Consider the following 19608-nt stretch of genomic DNA (forward strand, 5'->3'; position numbering starts at 1 on the left):
ACACAAGACGGATATATAGATTCAACCAGAGGTTGCGCTAGACTTTTTCGTTGTCTGTCATTTTGACTGACAGTGTCATAAAAATCCGGTCATAATCTATTTTTACCCGTCACTTACATTTTTAAAATGATAATAATGACATATTCAATAGTATTTAGTTTTCATTCATTTTTAATCAATATTCCGTCCAAACAAGTTTAACAAGAGGCAAACAGACAGCGGAGTGCACCAATCAGCGACGGGCAGACGTGCCGTTAGCAAAGCGACGAGGGCAGGACGAGGGACTTGCGCGCGGATGTAAACATACGAGGAGAACGGAGTTTATTCAACATGGCTAGCGCGAGACAGACTGTTGTCAATGTCTCGTGTCGATGTGTTTTAGCTCATTTAAAACTGAATTTACCGCGGATTGGAACATATTCTCGGCTCTCCCGCCATCCGTGTTGTTGTAGAGACGACTTTCGGCGCGCAATAGTGACGTTGCTTGTGAAGAATACGTCACGCAAATAAACAAATCTGATTTGTCAATTGATTTTGTACCTACTCGAGAGGCTCTGTCCCAGACTTTTCTCTCAGTGTTTGAAAAATACAGGGAGAACAGTCTGGCCGTGCCAGGCAAACACTCAGTTGCACTGACGTTTTTCCGAGTAAGGCCAATGACGTCATGCATCAAGAGAGACAATAGCTAATTATTATGCTCACTCGCCACCCTGTGGTCTGGGGTGTGAATTCCAACCTGTCAAAATGACGGATGGACTTCAGTTTTTTCCGTCACCGTTTTAAAAAACCGGTCAACGACGGAAAATATTCGGTTAACGCGACCCCTGGATTCAACATACTGTATATAAGTACTGTATTTGTTTATTATTATAATTATCACCGATAATTATCGGCCGATAATGGCAATTATGACGTCACACAGATAATCCAGATCATAAAAAAATTCAACCGATAATGCAATCCGATAATTATATACTTGATTTAGCCTCCAAATGTGCGCAACCGAAGAATTCAGCACGCCGCCTCCTCAACCCCTCCCCTCTCTGAAGCCCCTGAGGGAGGAGGGGTTGAGGAGGCGGAGTTACACGACAAGAAGTCGTTGAATATTATGGCGGCTGTTACTAAAAAAAACGACGCTCTCGCCATCTGCGAAACATGTACCGTAGAAGTTCCACGAGGCAGAAAGAAAGCGTCCTCATTCAAAACCACTAACCCAGCAGCCATTTAAAACTGCATCACAAAGATTTTTGGAACGAATACGAGGCTGCTGCTAGCCGGAATGCTAAAGCTATTGTAAACACTAACTAAGTTAAACTACAGGGCTTGTGACGATACAGAGTCGGGCTGTTTGGGAATGCAGCCCAAGGCGGGTGGTAAGCCTGAACGATATATCGTTTAAACATCGCCATCGCGATGTGCGTGTGCGCGATAGTCCCATCGCAAGCACGTGCGATAGTCTTTCTTTTTTTTGATCCACATACGCCTCACTTTCTGGTCTGCGCATAGCCTCCTACCCTCCCTCTCCCAGCCTTTTGATCCTCTCAGTCACTGGGCACAACGATGGCTTTGATCTGGCCAAAGAAGCAGACTTCACACGGGCATCTGTCAATCATCGTTTAACTTGTTAAACAGTTGCAAGGAAGCCGCGCTGGAATGAATGTGTGTACTGTGGGGACGTTGGAGACATTTAAATGCCAGAAGTGATCATGAGGAGTGTGAAATTTCTACATGTCACTTCAACGGTCACAGCTAAAGTAGATAAACAGAAGCATTTAATAAAGCCAAGCATTTATCTGCTACAGTACTTTATTCTTGTTCAAAAATGATTTGGTTGGACAGTTATGTTTAAAACTTATCATAATTATGACATTTGAAGTGCTTAAAAACCATTTATTTATATACATTTTTTAAAATCACTTTGGGGGGAAAAGTGAGAAAAAAACATGTCTTATATGTATCTCTTTCCAATGCTAAATTTGAATAAATACATTGGGCACAAAAAACACACACACACAAAAAATAAATAAATAAAAAATGGGGGGGTGCGCTACTTCGCGGTTTTTCACTTATCGCGGCTGTTACGGCTCACTCCTCCTCACCTTCACATTCTCCCCACTGACTCTGCTCTGCACACCTGTCACCAATCACCACACCTGCCTCCACTCCACAATCAACCACCTGCCACTATAAGAGACCGGTCTGCACAACATTTGGTGCCAGAGCTTCACCTCACCACGCATGGTAAAAGTACAGGCCTTCCTTTTGCTCACCTTGCAACTCATCTGTGCTTATTTTTCCTCAACAGCAATACTGAGCCAATCCAGCCTTCCAGCACATTCAAGAGAACTGCAGAGCCACCACTTCTCACCAATTTTCCTTTGTTTAATAAACACATCTTGGACTTTGGATTTCTAACTTCTCTTTGCTGTGCTTTTGGGTCACACCGTCTTGCCACCATAACAGTAAGCTCTGGCCAAGGGACCCAGCCAGCATGTCGCAGTCAGAGAGGCCCACGGCTCCGAATCCACGTCGGCCCCAGGACCAACTGTTGGCACAACATTCTCACCAGCTTTCGGAGGCTGCTGCTCTCTTCTCTGGATTGAGGGAGGAGGTCCGGGCGGTGTCGGGTCTCCAGCAGGCCCAGCCATCTGAACAACAGTCCCAGGTCAGCCAACTCACACTTCTGGTTGAAGCTCTCACTGCCCGAGTCGCTGCTCTCAGCGCACAAATTTCTTCCCCTCCGGGTCCTCCTGCCACAGTCCCTCTGCCAGACGCACCCTCTGCCCAGGAGCCCCACCTTGTTGCTCCGGCCCTGTATGACGGCTCTTTTTCGCTCTGCCGTGAATTCCTCATGCAGTGTGAGTACATATTTGAACTACAACCAAGCATGTATTCTACTACCGCCGCTCGTATAGCCTACATCGCTAACCTCACCACAGGGCAGGCCCGTCGGTGGGTTATGGCTAGCCGAGAGGGCTCTGCACCTTACATGCATGATTACACAGCATTTGTCAAGGAATTCAGGATGGTTTTCGATCATGAGGCCCCTGGGCAGGACGCTGACACTGCCCTTTCAACCCTCCAGCAGGGTTCTCTTTCAGTAGCTGAGTATGCCACTGAATTTCGTATCCTCGCGGCTCGCTCTCAATGGAATGAGCCTGCTCTGTTCAGTGCGTTCCGACGAGGTCTGGCGGAGCCCATAAAGGACGCCTTAGTGGGTATAGAGAGGCCTACTTCTTTGAACCAGCTCATCACACTCTCTATATCCCTTGACGAGCGACGCCGTGAGCGCAAGCGAGAGAGGGCTCACCAGTGTCATGCTGCGACCAGACTACTTCCTTCACCTCCGGTGAGTCGCAACCAGCTTTCTCAGCTCTCCCCTGCTTCCTTGATACCTACTGGTGAGGGGGAGCCCATGCGGTTGGGAGGGGCCCGTTTGACTCCAGCCGAACGTGAACACCGGAGACTATGGGGGCTCTGCTTGTATTGTGCTAGCTCCGCACACTCTGTTGGCTCTTGTCCAAGCCTGTCTTCAAGAGCTCCCTCAGTTCGAACCCCTAAAGACACGGCTCACTCGGTCGGGACGTTCCGTGTAAGCCGCTTGTCCAATCCCCACTCCAGCAGAGCCAGGTTCCTTGTCACTCTCGCCTGGCTGGAGCGGAAATTCACTGTCCCAGCAATGATTGACTCTGGTGCTGATGAATCTTTTGTCGACCGTTCTTATGCCCTAAAGGTTGGACTCCCCATCACGCCCCTGGAGGGGTCGCTCTCAGCGTTTGCGTTGGATGGTCACCCCATGGCTCCCATCACTCATCGGTGTGAGGCTCTCACCCTCACAGTCTCGGGTAACCACGTGGAGATGATCCGTCCCTACGTTATCGCCTCACCTGACACACCCTTCATCCTAGGCAGACCTTGGCTGGAACTCCACACACCGCATGTCTGTTGGCGTTCTGGCCGCATTCTCAGCTGGAGTATCCCTTGCCACGCCCGCTGCCTTCGGTCCGCTCCGACACCATCCTTGGCTGAACGACCCAGTCCCGCTCCACCTGACCTCACCAAGGTTCCTGCTGTGTACCACGACCTGGGAGAGGCTTTCAGTAAGGAGCGTGCTTGTAGCCTTCCTCTGCACAGACCCTACGACTGCGCCATTGAGCTCCGTCCTGGAGCTGAACTTCCAGCCAGTCGCCTCTACAACATCTCCCCCCCTGAGAAGGCGGCGATGGACAGTTACATCAATGAGTGCCTGGCTGAAGGTCTCATACGCCCGTCCACATCTCCGGTGGCTGCTGGCTTCTTTTTCGTCAAGAAGAAGGGTGGAGACCTGAGACCATGCATCGATTACAGACAGCTCAACAGCATCACTATCAAAAATAAGTATCCGCTCCCCCTCATGAGCTCAAATTTTGAACCACTCATCGGTGCTACAGTCTTTACAAAGCTGGACCTCCGAAATGCATACCACCTTGTCCGTATCCGGGAGGGGGACGAGTGGAAAACGGCCTTCAAGACCCCCCGTGGACACTACGAGTACCTTGTTATGCCCTTTGGCCTCACCAATGCCCCTGCTGTCTTCCAGGCACTCATGAATGACATACTCAGGGACATGTTAGATGTTTTTGTAGTCCTTTACCTGGACGACATCCTGGTATTCTCCCGTAGCCTTGAGGAGCATGTCCAACACGTCCGCTTGGTAATCCAGCGCCTTTTGGAGAATAGGCTATATATCAAGGCTGAGAAGTGTGTCTTTCACTCTCGCTCTGTCGAATTCTTCGGTCATATCGTGGAGGACGGCTGTATCCGTCCTGACCCCCGCAAGATTAAAGCCATCCTTGACTGGCCCAGACCGACTACCCGCAAACAGCTCCAGGGGTTCCTAGGCTTTGCAAATTTTTATCGCCGTTTCATACGGAACTATAGCCGCTTAGCTGCGCCCCTCACTCAACTTACCTCCACTCTACGTCCCTATGTCTGGTCGCCGGCAGCCACCGCCGCCTTTGCAGTCCTCAAGAAACATTTCACTACTGCCCCGGTCCTTCTCCATCCTGACCCCTCCAGACCATTTATAGTGGAAGTCGACGCTTCGGACATAGGTATTGGGGCTGTCTTGTCCCAACGTTCCGCGGAGGACCGGAAGCTACACCCCTGTGCCTTCTTCTCCCGCCGGTTACAGCCGGCGGAGGTGAATTATGACATCGCTAACAGGGAGCTGCTTGCTGTGGTAGCCGCTTTTGAAGAATGGCGCCACTGGCTGGAGGGCGCCAAGGAACCTATTGTCGTCTGGTCAGATCACCGGAATCTGACCTTCATCCGGGCCGCCAAACGCCTCAGCTCCCGCCAGGCACGGTGGGCACAGTTCCTGGACAGGTTCAATTACACTCTTACCTACCGACCTGGTTCCAGCAATACCAAGGCTGATGCCCTGTCACGACTCCATGCACCTGAGGAGTCCTCTGCCGAACCAACGCCCATTGTTCCTGCTTCCCGGATTGTAGGGATGGTGACCCTGGACATAGAAGCCGAGGTCGAACGGGCCCAACAGGCTGAGCCCGGCCCTGGCAACTGTCCTCCCAACCGGCTCTTTGTACCAGACTCGATGCGATCCCGGGTGCTTCTGTGGGGCCATTCCAGTCGGTTTGCCTGCCATCCTGGATACCAACGTACCCTCACCTTCCTGAGCCGGAGCTTTTGGTGGCCGACCATGAGGGCGGATGTGAGGGAGTTCGTCGCTGCCTGCGACACCTGTTCCAGAGCCAAGGCATCTCATCAGCCACCAGCTGGCCTTCTGTGCCCTCTTCCAGTGCCCAATCGCCCTTGGTCTCACATTGCTGTGGACTTTGTTTCAGGTTTTCCTCCTTCCCAGGGCAATACCGTCATTCTCACTGTGGTGGATCGATTTTCAAAGGCGGTGCATCTGGTGGCGCTGCCAAAACTCCCCACCTCTGCTGAGATGGCTGATCTGCTTACCCAGCATGTGTTCCGGCTCCACGGGTTTCCCTGCGACATTGTTTCCGACCGGGGACCCCAATTCACGTCTCAGGTCTGGCGTGCCTTCTGCAAAGGTATTGGTGCCGCCGTTAGCCTTTCCTCTGGGTATCACCCCCAAACTAACGGACAGGCTGAACGCACGAACCAGAGCCTTGAGTCAGCCCTCCGCTGTGTGTCAGCTCTTCACCCAACCTCCTGGAGCAAGGATCTGCCATGGGTGGAATATTCTCTCAATACCCTGACCTGTTCCGCCACCGGCAGGTCTCCGTTCGAGGCCTCTCTGGGATACCAACCCCCTCTGTTCTCAGTCCAGGAGTCCGAAGCCTCTGTCCCCCCTGTCCAGGCCCATCTTCGGCGTTGCCAACGGGTGTGGGGGGAGGTCCGCTCCGCCCTACTACGTGCCAATGTGCGCTCCTGCCGTGGGGCCAACCGTCGCCGTACCCCTGCCCCAGTATACCGGACCGGACAAGAGGTCTACCTCTCCTCCGCCGACCTGCCGCTACAAGTGTCATCTAAGAAGTTAGCTCCAAGGTATGTCGGTCCCTTCACAATTGACAGTGTTCTGAGTACCACAGCTGTTCGCCTCAAACTCCCTGCCGCCATGAAGCACGTGCATCCGGTGTTCCACGTCTCCAAGATCAAGCCTGTCTCTTCGAGCCCTCTCATGCCCGCTGCCCCAGCTTCTCCGCCGCCCCAGTTGGTTGATGGGCATCCCCAATGGAAGGTCCGGCGTCTACTGAAGGTCCGTCGCCGTGGCCGCGGCTTTCAGTACCTGGCAGACTGGGAGGGTTACGGCCCGGAGGAACGTTGCTGGATCTCGAAGCGCCTCATCATGTGTCCCTCTCTTCTTCGAGAATTCTACGAGGCAAACCCTGATGCCCCTGGTCGGCCGCCAAGAGGCGCCCCTCGGAGGGGGGGTACTGTTACGGCTCACTCCTCCTCACCTTCACATTCTCCCCACTGACTCTGCTCTGCACACCTGTCACCAATCAGCACACCTGCCTCCACTCCACAATCAACCACCTGCCACTATAAGAGACCTGTCTGCACAACATTTGGTGCCAGAGCTTCACCTCACCACGCATGGTAAAAGTACAGGCCTTCCTTTTGCTCACCTTGCAACTCATCTGTGCTTATTTTTCCTCAACAGCAATACTGAGCCAATCCAGCCTTCCAGCACATTCAAGAGAACTGCAGAGCCACCACTTCTCACCAATTTTCCTTTGTTTAATAAACACATCTTGGACTTTGGATTTCTAACTTCTCTTTGCTGTGCTTTTGGGTCACACCGTCTTGCCACCATAACAGCGGCGGGTTCTGGTCCCCATTAACCGCGAAAAACAAGGGATGACTGTACACTGTGGTGATGGTGAGTCATCTAAAGTCTTTCCAAACAGCTATTTAAGTCATCTTGTGAAAATTTCTTGAAAAAAAAAATATATATACATTTTTTTTAATATCGCAATATATCGAAAACCCCAAAAAAATCGCAGCAATAGTTTTTTCCAGTATCGTTCAGGCCTAGCGGGTGGTAAATTCGCATCCAAGGCTAAACACCGGCACGACTGGAGACCGATAGTCGGCAAGTAGCCGTCTTCCGACGGAGCCCGCTGCTCTGGCCGGTCCGGCAGGCCGCCGCCGCCTCGCCATAGGCGAGCCCGGTTCCCCGGCTTCGGGACCTCCGGCGAACACCCCGGTTTCTCGAGCGTTCCCCCACGGCGTGCGAGCAGAGCCAGGACCCGAATATGGCGCGGCGAACCGGCTGGGGCGGGCGGATTATCCGGTACGAACGTAGTTGCCACCGCCGCCGAGACAAGACACGTTTTTTTTGTTTTTTTTTACCTAAATGACCCGAGAACCAAAGCCCTGGATAAAAAAAATAATGCAGTTTATACGACCACCATTCTTCATGAAAAACTGATGTCCAGTAAGCAAGCTTATCATGACGGCACAGTGGTGAGATGATAATTTAAACATGGAGAAAACGAAGTCAGCCAGTCAATAATGCATTCAGTATGTAAAATGACGAGCGGTCAGATGACTTTGTAAGGCTGCCTTTATTTTCGGCTTTACAAAACTCAGGCACAAAACAACACGCACGCAGATGCGAGCTCTAACTCCGTCCAAATAGTACTGCCGTGTATCAGTTTAGCAGCTGTAAAGCAAATGTCGTGAAAGCCGCAAATGTAAACAAAGCGCTGCAGAATGGGTACATGACATCTCGCTCTTTTGAATTAATCATTTTTACAGTGTGCAACAAAGCATATAACATTAGCAATCCCTTTTCATATTATTTAACTTATTTCTCTGATCAATTACAGTCACAGTAGATAATCAAATTCTTAAATCAATATTCTGTAGCCACAAATATTATTCAAAATCTTTCCTTCTTCCAAGTTTTTGTTTTTTTTAGGATTAAGTATAATAATGTATTGCTTAAAACAAGGCTGTTAAGATTATTTTCAGCTAGCTATTTTTCTTCCAAGAAATCTGAGAGAAATACACTTGAAGCGATGGCAGATAATTTCACTTATTGCCAATACATTTACACTTAAAACTGACTAGTTTTAAGGAGGTGTGTTTTGCAGTGTATTAATGTTATATATGTTAGGAATGGCTTACTTTTAAAGGCATTTTTGTGCAACTTAGGTATTTACTCTTTAAGTAATTGTTGCCAAAAGTTTACCATTACACAATGTCAGACAATCTGTCATTATTTAGATGTTTGAATTGACGACTTGTTCATATTTTATGTTGAAAAAAAGAGCAATAAATTATATTTTTGCACAGTAATATTTTCTTTTGTGTATACTTACATAACTCTTTTAATAGAATTATCGACTTGACATTATCGGTTATCGGTTGGAATGAGGAGGAAATTATCGGTTATCGTTATCGGTTGAAAAATGCATTATCGTGCATCACTATTTATTATAACAATAAATCCACAAGATGGAAATAACATTATTAACATTCTTTCTGTTCAAGGGATCCACGGATAGAAAGACTCATAGTTCTTAAAAGATAAATGTTAGTACAAGTTATAGAAATTTTATATTGAAACCCCTCTTAATGTTTTCGTTTTAATAAAATTTGTAAAATTTTCAATCAAAAAATAAACTAGTAGCTCGCCATTGTTGAATTCAATAATTACACGATGCTCACGGTGCTTAAAACCATAAAATCAGTCGCACCCAAGCGCCAGCAGAGGGAGACAAAAAAACACAAGTAACAAGTGGGCATGACACTGTGCTGTCATTTTAATCTGTTTCAGCAGGGCATGTGCGTTAATTGCATCAAATATTTTGACGTGATTATTTTTAAAAAATCAATTACCGCCCATTAACGCGATAATTTTGACAGCCCTACAACAAATCAACAAGATGGCATTAACATTATTAACATTCTCTTAAAGCGATCCATGGATAGAAAGACTTGTAGTTCGTAAAAGATAATGTTAGTAGAAGTTATAGAAATTTTATATTAAAACCCCTTTTAATGTTTTCGTTTTATTCAATTTTTTTTCCTCCAAATTTTCAATCAAAAAATAAACTAGTAGCTCGCCATTGTTTATGTCAATAATTACACCATGCTCGCTCATTGTTCTGAAACCTATTAAATCATTTGGGCCGAAGCGCCAGCAGAGGGCGCCAAACACCAAAAAACAAGTAACAAGCGGACATTACACTGCTGTCATTTTAATCTGTTTGAGCGGGGCACGTGCGTTAATTGCGTCAAATATTTTAACGTGATTAATTAAAAAATTAATTACCGCCCGTTAACGCGATAATTTTGACAGCCCTAGTATAAATATATAAATAGAACAGGAAGGTAATCTTCCCTGGGTTGTTTTAACACATTTTGATTTAAAAACCCATGAAATAAACGATGGAATTCTGAACTGTGTCATCATTCTCTTTTCATCTGAAACTCTAGTCTTCAGTATACAACAAAAACAATGCATTTGAACTTGCTGTTCCAATATTTTTGGAGGCGAAAGTATAGACACATACAGAAAGTACAAACTTAACTCTTTCAGTGCTACAAATGATGATAAATGTCCAATCATGAGGTGATCAATCATCCCTCAGCTGTGAATTAAAATGAGTTCATCACTTGTCGAATCATTACGAAGTGGGAAAGTGGCAGTGAATTGAACAAGGATTGGACGGCTAGCTCAGTCACTGGCAGCCAATGGGTTAAAATCATGCGCATTCAGTAATACTTGTACGCCGGGTTACTACATATCACGAACGACTGCGGCTGGAAACAGATGGCTGCCTCACACAGAGTTCTTTTAAAGTTCACACATTGGGGCCATGTGGAGTTCTGTTGACCTTATTTAATGTATTAGGGTTCTAAAGCTGCTCCATATGTGCAAAGTGTCTTGGTGCGATATAAATATATTCAACTGAAACCAGTTACTGCCTGGTTAACAGCCAAGGTGTACTGTATATTATTTGTTCCAGTTGTATAAACCTGGTCAAGGCCGTCGCCCGACACAGATACAGCAGCATCTGAACAGGAAGAGGCGAGCGCCAACAACGGTGTTTATTTTACGAGTCTGACTCACCTTTGACTAGAATTTCTGGTTCTTCCTCCAGGGCCGCCTTGTTCTTCTCCAGGATAAGGCTCTTCATCTCGTCAGCTGCGTCTGACACGACCACTCTGCATCGGGAGAGCAGAGCAGAACGTAAATAAATAACTTGCGACCACTCCCACACGGATGACAGCCAAGTGACCTAAAGAAAGCCCCCCTTAAACAGCCATCGCTGGCTTGGATCCTATTTAAGGGAGCAAGACGTTTCATGGCCAGGGTGATCAACTGATTTTATGAATTAGTTTGAGTTTTTATTACAGATGATGGAAATCATAAGTCATTTAAGTTGTTTTTCTTTTTTTTGTCAAAAAGGAGTCTAGTGATCGATTTTATTATTTCATCAGAAAGAGTTTGCTTCTTTGTGAAGTTCTTACTTTGTATTTGGGGGCTGACAACACAAATAGGGGGAGAAAAAAATATTTAAGATGGAGATTTTGCACTTTATTTACCTTACTTTTTGTCAAACATTTAAGATTTCCTAAACACTTTACAGGGCAAGTGATTATTTTTGTCATTTAAAGAAACAACCTTATGAAGACCTGGCGTCCACATATGTGGACATCACATTGTGGGTCAAGTAGGCCATAATATTAACATCTGGTATATAAATGTGTCCACATATGTTGATGCCCGATGTCAATAATGATATATTCTTTTATTTTAATACATCATCAATAATGCATCATTATTTGCATATTTATTTTAAGAGCATTTTTTTTTCAAATTAAACATGTTAATTAAAAATTATATGAATAAAAATTTCCACTATGTGCTTTCACAAGGTTGTCACCATGGTGGGCACACAAAGCTGGAGTGAAATGCACGAGACAAGGGGAGAAAAGCAGGTTTCAATGAAAGGTTCATTTTCCTGGCTTATAAAACAGGCCAGCTTCGGGGCCGTTTACACGGTGACGCTGTGAGAATACGTCATTTCAAGTTTGCATTTACAATAAATGGTTCCATCTTGGTTCTGTCTCCATTCGAACGATGTCATAATAGCGTACGGCACGAAAGCTATTATTAGACCGGAACGCTGCGTGACGTCACCATCATGAACCGGAAGGTGGTCAACATAGATGCTTGCTCGCATACAACCAATGCTAGTACTGCTTGTTTTCTGCCGGTAATCTTTTGAAAAAGAACATGCCGAATTAACACTGCTGCTATGGAACTTGTAAAAACTAGACCATCCACATATGAAGGATGTTTTCTTCATACTTTTCCCGAAGCCAAAAACTCCAAAAGCCAAAGCCAAAAAATGGATCAAACAGTTTAATGCCAGCAAGGTGAAGCCATTCACCTTCGTATGCAGTAAACATTTTGTTGGGGGCCATGGTCCTACAGATCGACAATCCTGATCGATTGCCTGCCCCGAAGAGGTAAGCCATTTTAGATTTTTAATTTTTTAGCGTGCCGTTTTGCCGTGCTGCTTTTGCCAGATAATAATTGACCTGAAAAAAATTAAAATTTTATTTGTATTTCACAACAGTCATGTAGGCCTATTTTACTGAAATAAGGATATTTAAATAAATTAGCCATGTTTGGCCTTGGTCTTTTTGTGGTAAGCCTGTGCATGCCTACAGGTAGGCTCTAGATTTAACAGCTTTATCTTTTCTGTGGTAAAGAAACAACTTTAGTAAGGGGGAAGTGTAAATAAATAAATAGACTTAAGATTTGTTATTAATGAAACAAATTAAAAGTGTTCGTTGGCTGTCGCTGAGTAGCATTTGCAATCGCTACACAAAAATAGCAATATAAATTACCCCCAAGAATGGTCAGAGACATATGACAAACAGAGGATATAATATCTAACAAAGACAGGGCCTATGGTGGTAAAGGATAGCTTGTTGAACTAGGAGAATGTCATTGTCAGTGTCATAAGGCAATGCACAAAAGAAAAAGGTGTTGATAAAAAAGCGACCTCTGGATCAGGTCGGCTCTTTTTCCCGTCTTTTCAGCCCTCTCAAGCCACCTCTTTAACTGAACATTTGTATGTTCTTCCACATCTTTACCAGTGAATTTGGCACCAGCGACATCATTTTCGGACCGAATTGTTAGGTTTAGCTCAGTAAACATCTCGTCTGTACACTATTTACATGCATCTCGCATGAACGAGTTTAACCCCCCAGCAACAGTTGCTAACGTCATGAATATTACTGAGCAAAGGTGACGTGTTGCGTACGGTACGCTATTCCGTGTGAAAACAATGTAGTATTCATGCCAGGCCCTAGGGGGCAGTGCAGTTTTACAAGGTGACAGCCAATTATTCACTTCCTTGACAACAACCTATTCAGCCCAGAAGCAATGGCGTCCGTATGTTTTTTTCTTTTGCTTGGCACAAAGACGCGAACATGAAATATATTTGAATATCAAAATATTACAAAAACAGTAAACTAAAGCCGACATTCCACCGAGTTTGCCGTTTTGCATGTTTAGTAGCAGCGACTGCACGTGCCCAAAGTGACGTGTGCGAGTACAGACGTCATCGGAGCGAGAGCGTGCCATTCATATGATTGTGGAGCAATAACTGCAATAGAATAGTTCCGCTTTGAAGGCCGGAATCAAACGTTCATGTCTTCGCCGTTTTTGCCATCGCCGTGTAAAGGCGAGGCCATTCCGTAACACAATCGTTGCGTCTTGGTGTTGCAGCGTCACCATATAAACGGTCCCTCAAAGTCCAAAAGAAAAGGCAAAAGATCTCAGTAATGTAGACTAGGAGCAAAATCGTGACAACGAAAAACGTAACTGAAGACAGTATTGTAGCATCCTGCAACTTCTCTGACAAAAATGACACACTAGCCCCAGACAAGGAACAAGAGGGGAACAAAAGGACTGGGGCTAACGATACACAGGTGTGGGCACTCAGGTGATTAAGGGGAAGGCAAGACAAGACTGACAAAGTGTATACAGAGTAACTGAGGAAGCCACCAAAATAAAACAGGACGTGAAACAACATAAATCAACGCCGCTGACGGTGGCACGTAACAAAAATAAATGTGCAACAAATTAGCCGTAAGGAAAAGAAACTCATCCACATTCTGCTGCCAGAAGAAAGTGGCTCAAACCTGAAAGACCAACAACAGATAACTGGATTGATGTCGTTAAAGGGGTTTTCATAATGGAGGAGATCTCTTTTGCACTAAAATTACAACTGGACATGTTCTACTCAATGTGATCTAAATGGACAGAATATGTTAAACCTGTGAGAAACGATTTTGATTGATGTAATTTTCGTCCAATAAGCCGCTACAATTGTCCATCATTTTGAATCCTGCGACTTATAGTCCAGTGCGGTTTATTTGTTGATTTATTGGGTTAATAGGGAACATTTTATTTGACAGCAGACTCATTAGACTGCCGTAAGACTGTCATAATAATGACATGACACTATCATGGGGATTAATGAATTCTTATGACATATGTCATTAAGTGTCAAACGGCAAATTATGTTACTGATTCCATTACCCTGCTCGGATCTTTTGCATCCATTCATAAGTGAGATAATTTGCCTTTTGATATCGGTCATAAGCATTGATTAATGCTCATGGCAGTGTCCTGTCATAAGTACAGAGGTATGAAAAAGTATCTGAACCTTTTGGAATTTCTCACATTTCTGCATAAAATCATCATCAAATGTGATCTGATCTTTGTCAAAACCACACAGATGTAAAAACAGTGTCTGCTTTCACTAAAACAACCCAAACATTTATAAGTTTTCATATTTTAATGAGGATAGCATGCAAACAATAACAGCACGGGGAAAAATAAGTAAATTAACCCTCTGCCGAAGGAGACTGAAAGAGCAGTTGAAAACAATTTTTCAGGTGTCAGGTGTGTGTCCTATCACTAATGAATGGTTTAAAGCTGCCCTGCCCACTATAGAACACACACCTGGAAGCATTGTCTGTGCATCATGGCTCGGTCAAAAAGCTGTCTGAAGACCTGCGATCAAGTATTGTTGATTTGTATAAAGCTGGGAAAGGATACAAAACCATTACTAAAAGTCTGGATGTTCATCAATCACCAGTCAGAGAAGTTTTCTACAAATGGAGAGAGTTTGGCACTGTTGCTTCTCTCCTAAGGAGTGGCCGTCCACCAAAGATGACGCCAAGACTTCAGCGCAGAATACTTAGAGCAGTAAAAAACAACCCTAGAGCGTCTGCTAAAGACTTAAAGAAATTCCTGGCACAGTCTAATATCTCTGTGCACACATCAACTATATGTAAAACTATGGCCAAGAATGATGTTCATGGGAGGACTCCACGGAGAAAGCCATTGCTGTCTAAAAAATAACATTGTCGCTCGTTTAATGTTCACAAAAAGGCACTTGGACACAATATTTTGTGGACTGATGAAACCCAAGTTTAATTGTTTGGGAGTAACACACAACGTCATGCGTGGAGTAAAATATGGAACACCTCACCAACATCAATACCTCACCCGCACCGTGAAGCATGGTGGAGGGAGCATCATGATTTGGGGCTGTTTTGCTATCTCAGACCTGGACAACTTGCAATCATTAATGGAAGAATGAATTCAAAAGTTTATCGGGATATTTTGCAGGAAATACCTGAGACCGCCTGTCAGACAGTTGAAGCTAAAAAGCAGCAACAAGCCAATGATCAAAAATACAAAAATAAATCAACTTCAGGATGATGGAAATATTAAATGTGATGGTTCTCTTACTTATTTTCCCCCATCTGTCATTGTTTGCATGCTATCCTATTTAAAGTTTTAAAACCTATAAATGTTCAGGTGGTTTTAGTTAAAAAGACACTGTTTTTTCATCTGTATGACTTTGACAAAGATCAGATCACTTTTAATGGGGATTTTATGCAGAAATGTGAGAAATTCCAAAAGGTTTATATACTTTTTCATACCACTTTATGATGGTCTCATGACAGTCTTATGGCACCACGGTCAAATAAGTGTTTCCAAATGCCATATGTAGCTATTAATGAAACAACTGGAACAGTAACGGAAGAAATAATTAGCACAGAACACGAATTTTGATTGTTATTTACGTCAGTAGCGCTGCAATGCATGCTAGTAGGCATGTTGGACGACAACAGTGTTGACAGCAGAGGTTGACTGTCTCTCTCAAGGAAGAAGTGATGGCCAAAAGAAGCTTCTTGAAGCAATTTGCAGTCAATTGGTTCAAAGCTTCAAAGTGATTCACTTGGTCTTATGATGCTGCTGTCAAATCAAGTGTTACCGGTTAATATATTTTGGTGTAAATACCCCATATTACAGTGAGGACAGCTGCGGCTTATTGTCCAGTGCGGTTTAACCAAGAACAAATGCCGTTTTTGTGTCAAATTTGGTGGGTGGTGGCTAATAGTCAGGTCCGCCTCATAGTCCGAAAATTACGGTAATAAGTGCACATACAACACTTTTTTTGTAAGTATTGCGGTGTTAAAGGTTCCTTTACTCCTCGGTTTTTTTATTTCTTTGATCGTAAAATGGAAAAGTAACAGAATTGTGATTGACGTCAAATCCATTTTATTATGATGGCTGACATTGAATGCACTGAATGATCATGTTTCAGTATGGCTCAACCCCCAATTCCCCCCAAAAATTGTTGATAAAATTTGGTGAAAAAAATCTCACATTTATTTTTAGTCCATATCACCCTATCCTAAATTAATGCATATAGCAAGCATGAGCCCGCCACGCCACTGTAGACAGCTCTCTCCACTTTATCACCTTGGCATGTCGGGAGAGATGAACTGAAAATAAATGTGACAGGGCGACACCAAGCCCGCCGTCCAGCCAGCCGGGCAGTATCGTTTTTGGAGGTTCAAGAGGTCGCAGCCGTGAGGCGTTAAAGCACTAGATATCAGAAACATCTCTTGATGGATTGCGGAGCGGTTATATCAACGATGTCTAAACCGGTCCTCAATGGCCGCTGTGGGTCCTGGTTTTTGTTCCTAAGGATCAAGCACAGACTGATAGACTTCACTATCAGTTGACGGGACACGGGGCTCGGGGCGGATCCATAGGGGGCCTATTTAAAAAAACTTCTATTATTTTCAAAACCAAAGCCGCGAGCAACCTAAAACCAAAAGAGGCACCTCTCTTAGGCGTATATAATTCTCCATGAAAAGCTACATCAAAACATTAAAAGTCGTTCCCTAATAAAATCCTGATTATTTTTTTATACAAGTATAACAAAACTCAAAATTCTCAAATTTTACACTAGATGCACAAAAATCACCAAATGCAGAGATAATCACATCTATTTTCAGGTTCAATAGCAATATTTAACATATCATATAAGTTTTTGCCCAAAATAGCAAATTACTTTTTTAAATAGTGCAAGTTTTCAACAGCTAATAAATCACTCAATTTTGACATAAGAAACTTAATACTTAAGGAAACCATCCAGAATCATCTTAATTTTACTAAACAAAGGCCAAATTTGCATTTTTCTATATAAAATCACAACTTGTTTAGGTTGAATTCCGATGTTACCATTGCCACAGCACGTCTTGCTGGCTATCTGGGGATGCTGGCAACCTAATCGGCTATGATATCCCCCCTCTCTAGCCTCCCGACTCTTTCCACAGCACCCTTCTCTCAACAAGGCGACCAATTCACAAGTGAAGCCCCAAAGTTTTTTTTTTTTTTAAAAGCCCAAATAGCCATTGAGTATAACGACATTTAACACAACATACCTCACTGTATCGTATTTTTTAATTGATCTTATTAATATGACATAAAATATATGTTTTTGGGGACAGTAATTTTGCAAATTTCAGGGGTAAGTAGGGTTACCTAAAGAATTAATTCCGATTTATGCGGAAATTCGGCTTACATCGCCAGCCTTGGAATGGAACTCGTTCGTAACCCGGGGACTACCTGTACATCTCTGTGCAGATTAGCTGTAGTTTGAATTACTATATACATTTTATCTTATTTTGTAGACTTCAAAAGCACAAAAGAAGGCAGTTTACAGACGTTCCATCCACCTTCAGTGATGATGACTGTAGTGACAAGAGTGGCTGCAAGACAACAACGGAGACATTGGCGTTTAGGTGTACGAGTCACAACTAGTTGAAATGCAAAGCATAAAAGGATCAAGAGTTTCTGTATTCACAATAGAACTCAATTTAATCTTTGATAGTAAATTTACATTGTTTTATGTTGCGTGTGCAGGTGCATGGAGACCACTGGATTGGACATGTCTGCAACTTTATGAAAAAATCATATTTTGAAAAAATAAGTAATTGAACATTATTTTCATGCCCTAAGTAGAATAAAAACATATCAGAAAAAAAATCTTGACCAAGGATATCATAATTCATGCATCAGAGGGTTAAAATTAGTCCTGCAACGATTAATCGATTAACTCGAGTGATCCGATTAGAAAAAAGATTAAAATTAAATTTTGCTGCTTCGAGTATTCGTTTAATTAAAGTGGCATTGTAATGGTTTGTTTTGGAAGTGTTTGCATTATTTTATTGATTTGGGGGGATATACTGCCCACTATTAGCATCAGTGAATATGACATACCTCATTTCACATGACTGAATCCAGCTTCTCCCTGTTAAGACCAACACAAGCTAAGTTTTTGATTGAGCTAATGTTTTTTTAATGCATACGTAATTTAGTTTATAAGTATATTAAGCCGTTTTTTGTGGTGATATGTGTTTGAGCCATTTGTTAAGAGCACAAAAAAAAAAAAAAAAAAAAAAAATAGCATTTTATAGCATTTAAGCTAGCGGACTTTCACTATGTAAGTTAGCCACTTGTTCTTTTGTTGTAATTAGATCCTCATTTATTTACAGTATTTTTTTTATACCGTTTGAGGCTCAGCTCACGTATTTGAATTTTTTGTGTTCCTTATCCGACTACGATTATTCGAACTAACTAGTTAATCAATTAATCGACTAACAAAATAATCGATAGTTACAGCCCTAGTTAAAATATAAAGCTCTATGAATCTGTAGTGATAAAAACCTACTTTTTAAAAAGCATTTTATGCCTCATATCCATTTAAAGCTTAACCTTATAAAGACTTGGTGTCCACATATGTGGACATCACATTGTGGGCCATGTAAGCCACAATATCAACTCTTTCTTTGCCATTGACAATGACAGACATCCAATCATGTAGAGTCCAATCATCCTTCTGCTGTTCTTAAATTAAAAGGGTTTGTCACTAGTAGATGTCTAATCCACTTAACGTGGGAGGGTGGCAGCAAATGAACATTCGTTCATCCATGTTTCACTGCAATCAATGGCAATTCATGAATGTTCAGCCCTGTTCTGGCTAACTCATAACCTACGGGCAACACAGCCACCAATAAGTCCGTGTGCTGTGTGTAGAGTTGCAAACAGTCTCGGATTGCGCAGGGCATCCTGGAATATAGGAACTTGGTACCGTTGGCTAGCTGTGTGTGCAAATCCTAACTATAATTCCGCAATTAACGAATGTTCATTCGCCCCTTCCAGTCTGAATGGATTGGACGTCTAGAGCCGTCAATAGCAGCCATGAAGTTAAAAGATTGCCCTGTAAAGGGGTAAGCAGACAAACAGACACAGCAACAAAGCTAGCTAGCTGTTTGCCGCTACTCGCTGTGCTGTCTTAATCCCCATGTCAAATGGTTTCCTGCTCTCCACAGGAAGTCCCCCACAGAGGGGTCTCCTCCGTCACGGCCTCTGCTAGGGCTTCTGGGAACGCGGGGGCGGTAGCGTAGTGTGTTGGCTGGAGGGGGACTTAGGCGGGGGACAGTTTGTGGATGTAGCTGCCGGACAGCTGTGCACATACAAAAGCTATGCATCACCTTGGGGAAAGGGAAAGTTTGGGCCCTGAGCTGAATTACATGTCTGTTTTCTGAATTATTGTCGACTATCTTTCACTTTTGTCGCACTTAAATTGGAGCGTGACTGGAAAAATGAACGGATTTAAGCACCCATCACTTTTTTTGGGCTGAAAAGCATTTTTGAGAAGTATCGAAAAGGACTAAAACTAAGAGTGTAACTGTATTTGTACGGTGGGGGCCTCACGGTTCAGT

General features: G+C 43.9%; 1 protein-coding gene across 1 annotated transcript in view; it reads right to left on the reverse strand.

Annotated features, from left to right (window-relative positions):
• The window catches only part of plekhh3 (pleckstrin homology, MyTH4 and FERM domain containing H3), a 154986-nt gene that overhangs the window by 72759 nt on the left and 62619 nt on the right, over window positions 1-19608 (reverse strand). The window contains exon 3 of the mRNA XM_057860785.1: window positions 10562-10656. Coding sequence (XP_057716768.1) covers window positions 10562-10656 — 95 coding nt within the window. The remainder of the gene's footprint in view (window positions 1-10561; window positions 10657-19608) is intronic.

The sequence above is a fragment of the Corythoichthys intestinalis genome, chromosome 16, assembly GCF_030265065.1.
Source record: "Corythoichthys intestinalis isolate RoL2023-P3 chromosome 16, ASM3026506v1, whole genome shotgun sequence".
NCBI lineage: Eukaryota > Metazoa > Chordata > Actinopteri > Syngnathiformes > Syngnathidae > Corythoichthys > Corythoichthys intestinalis.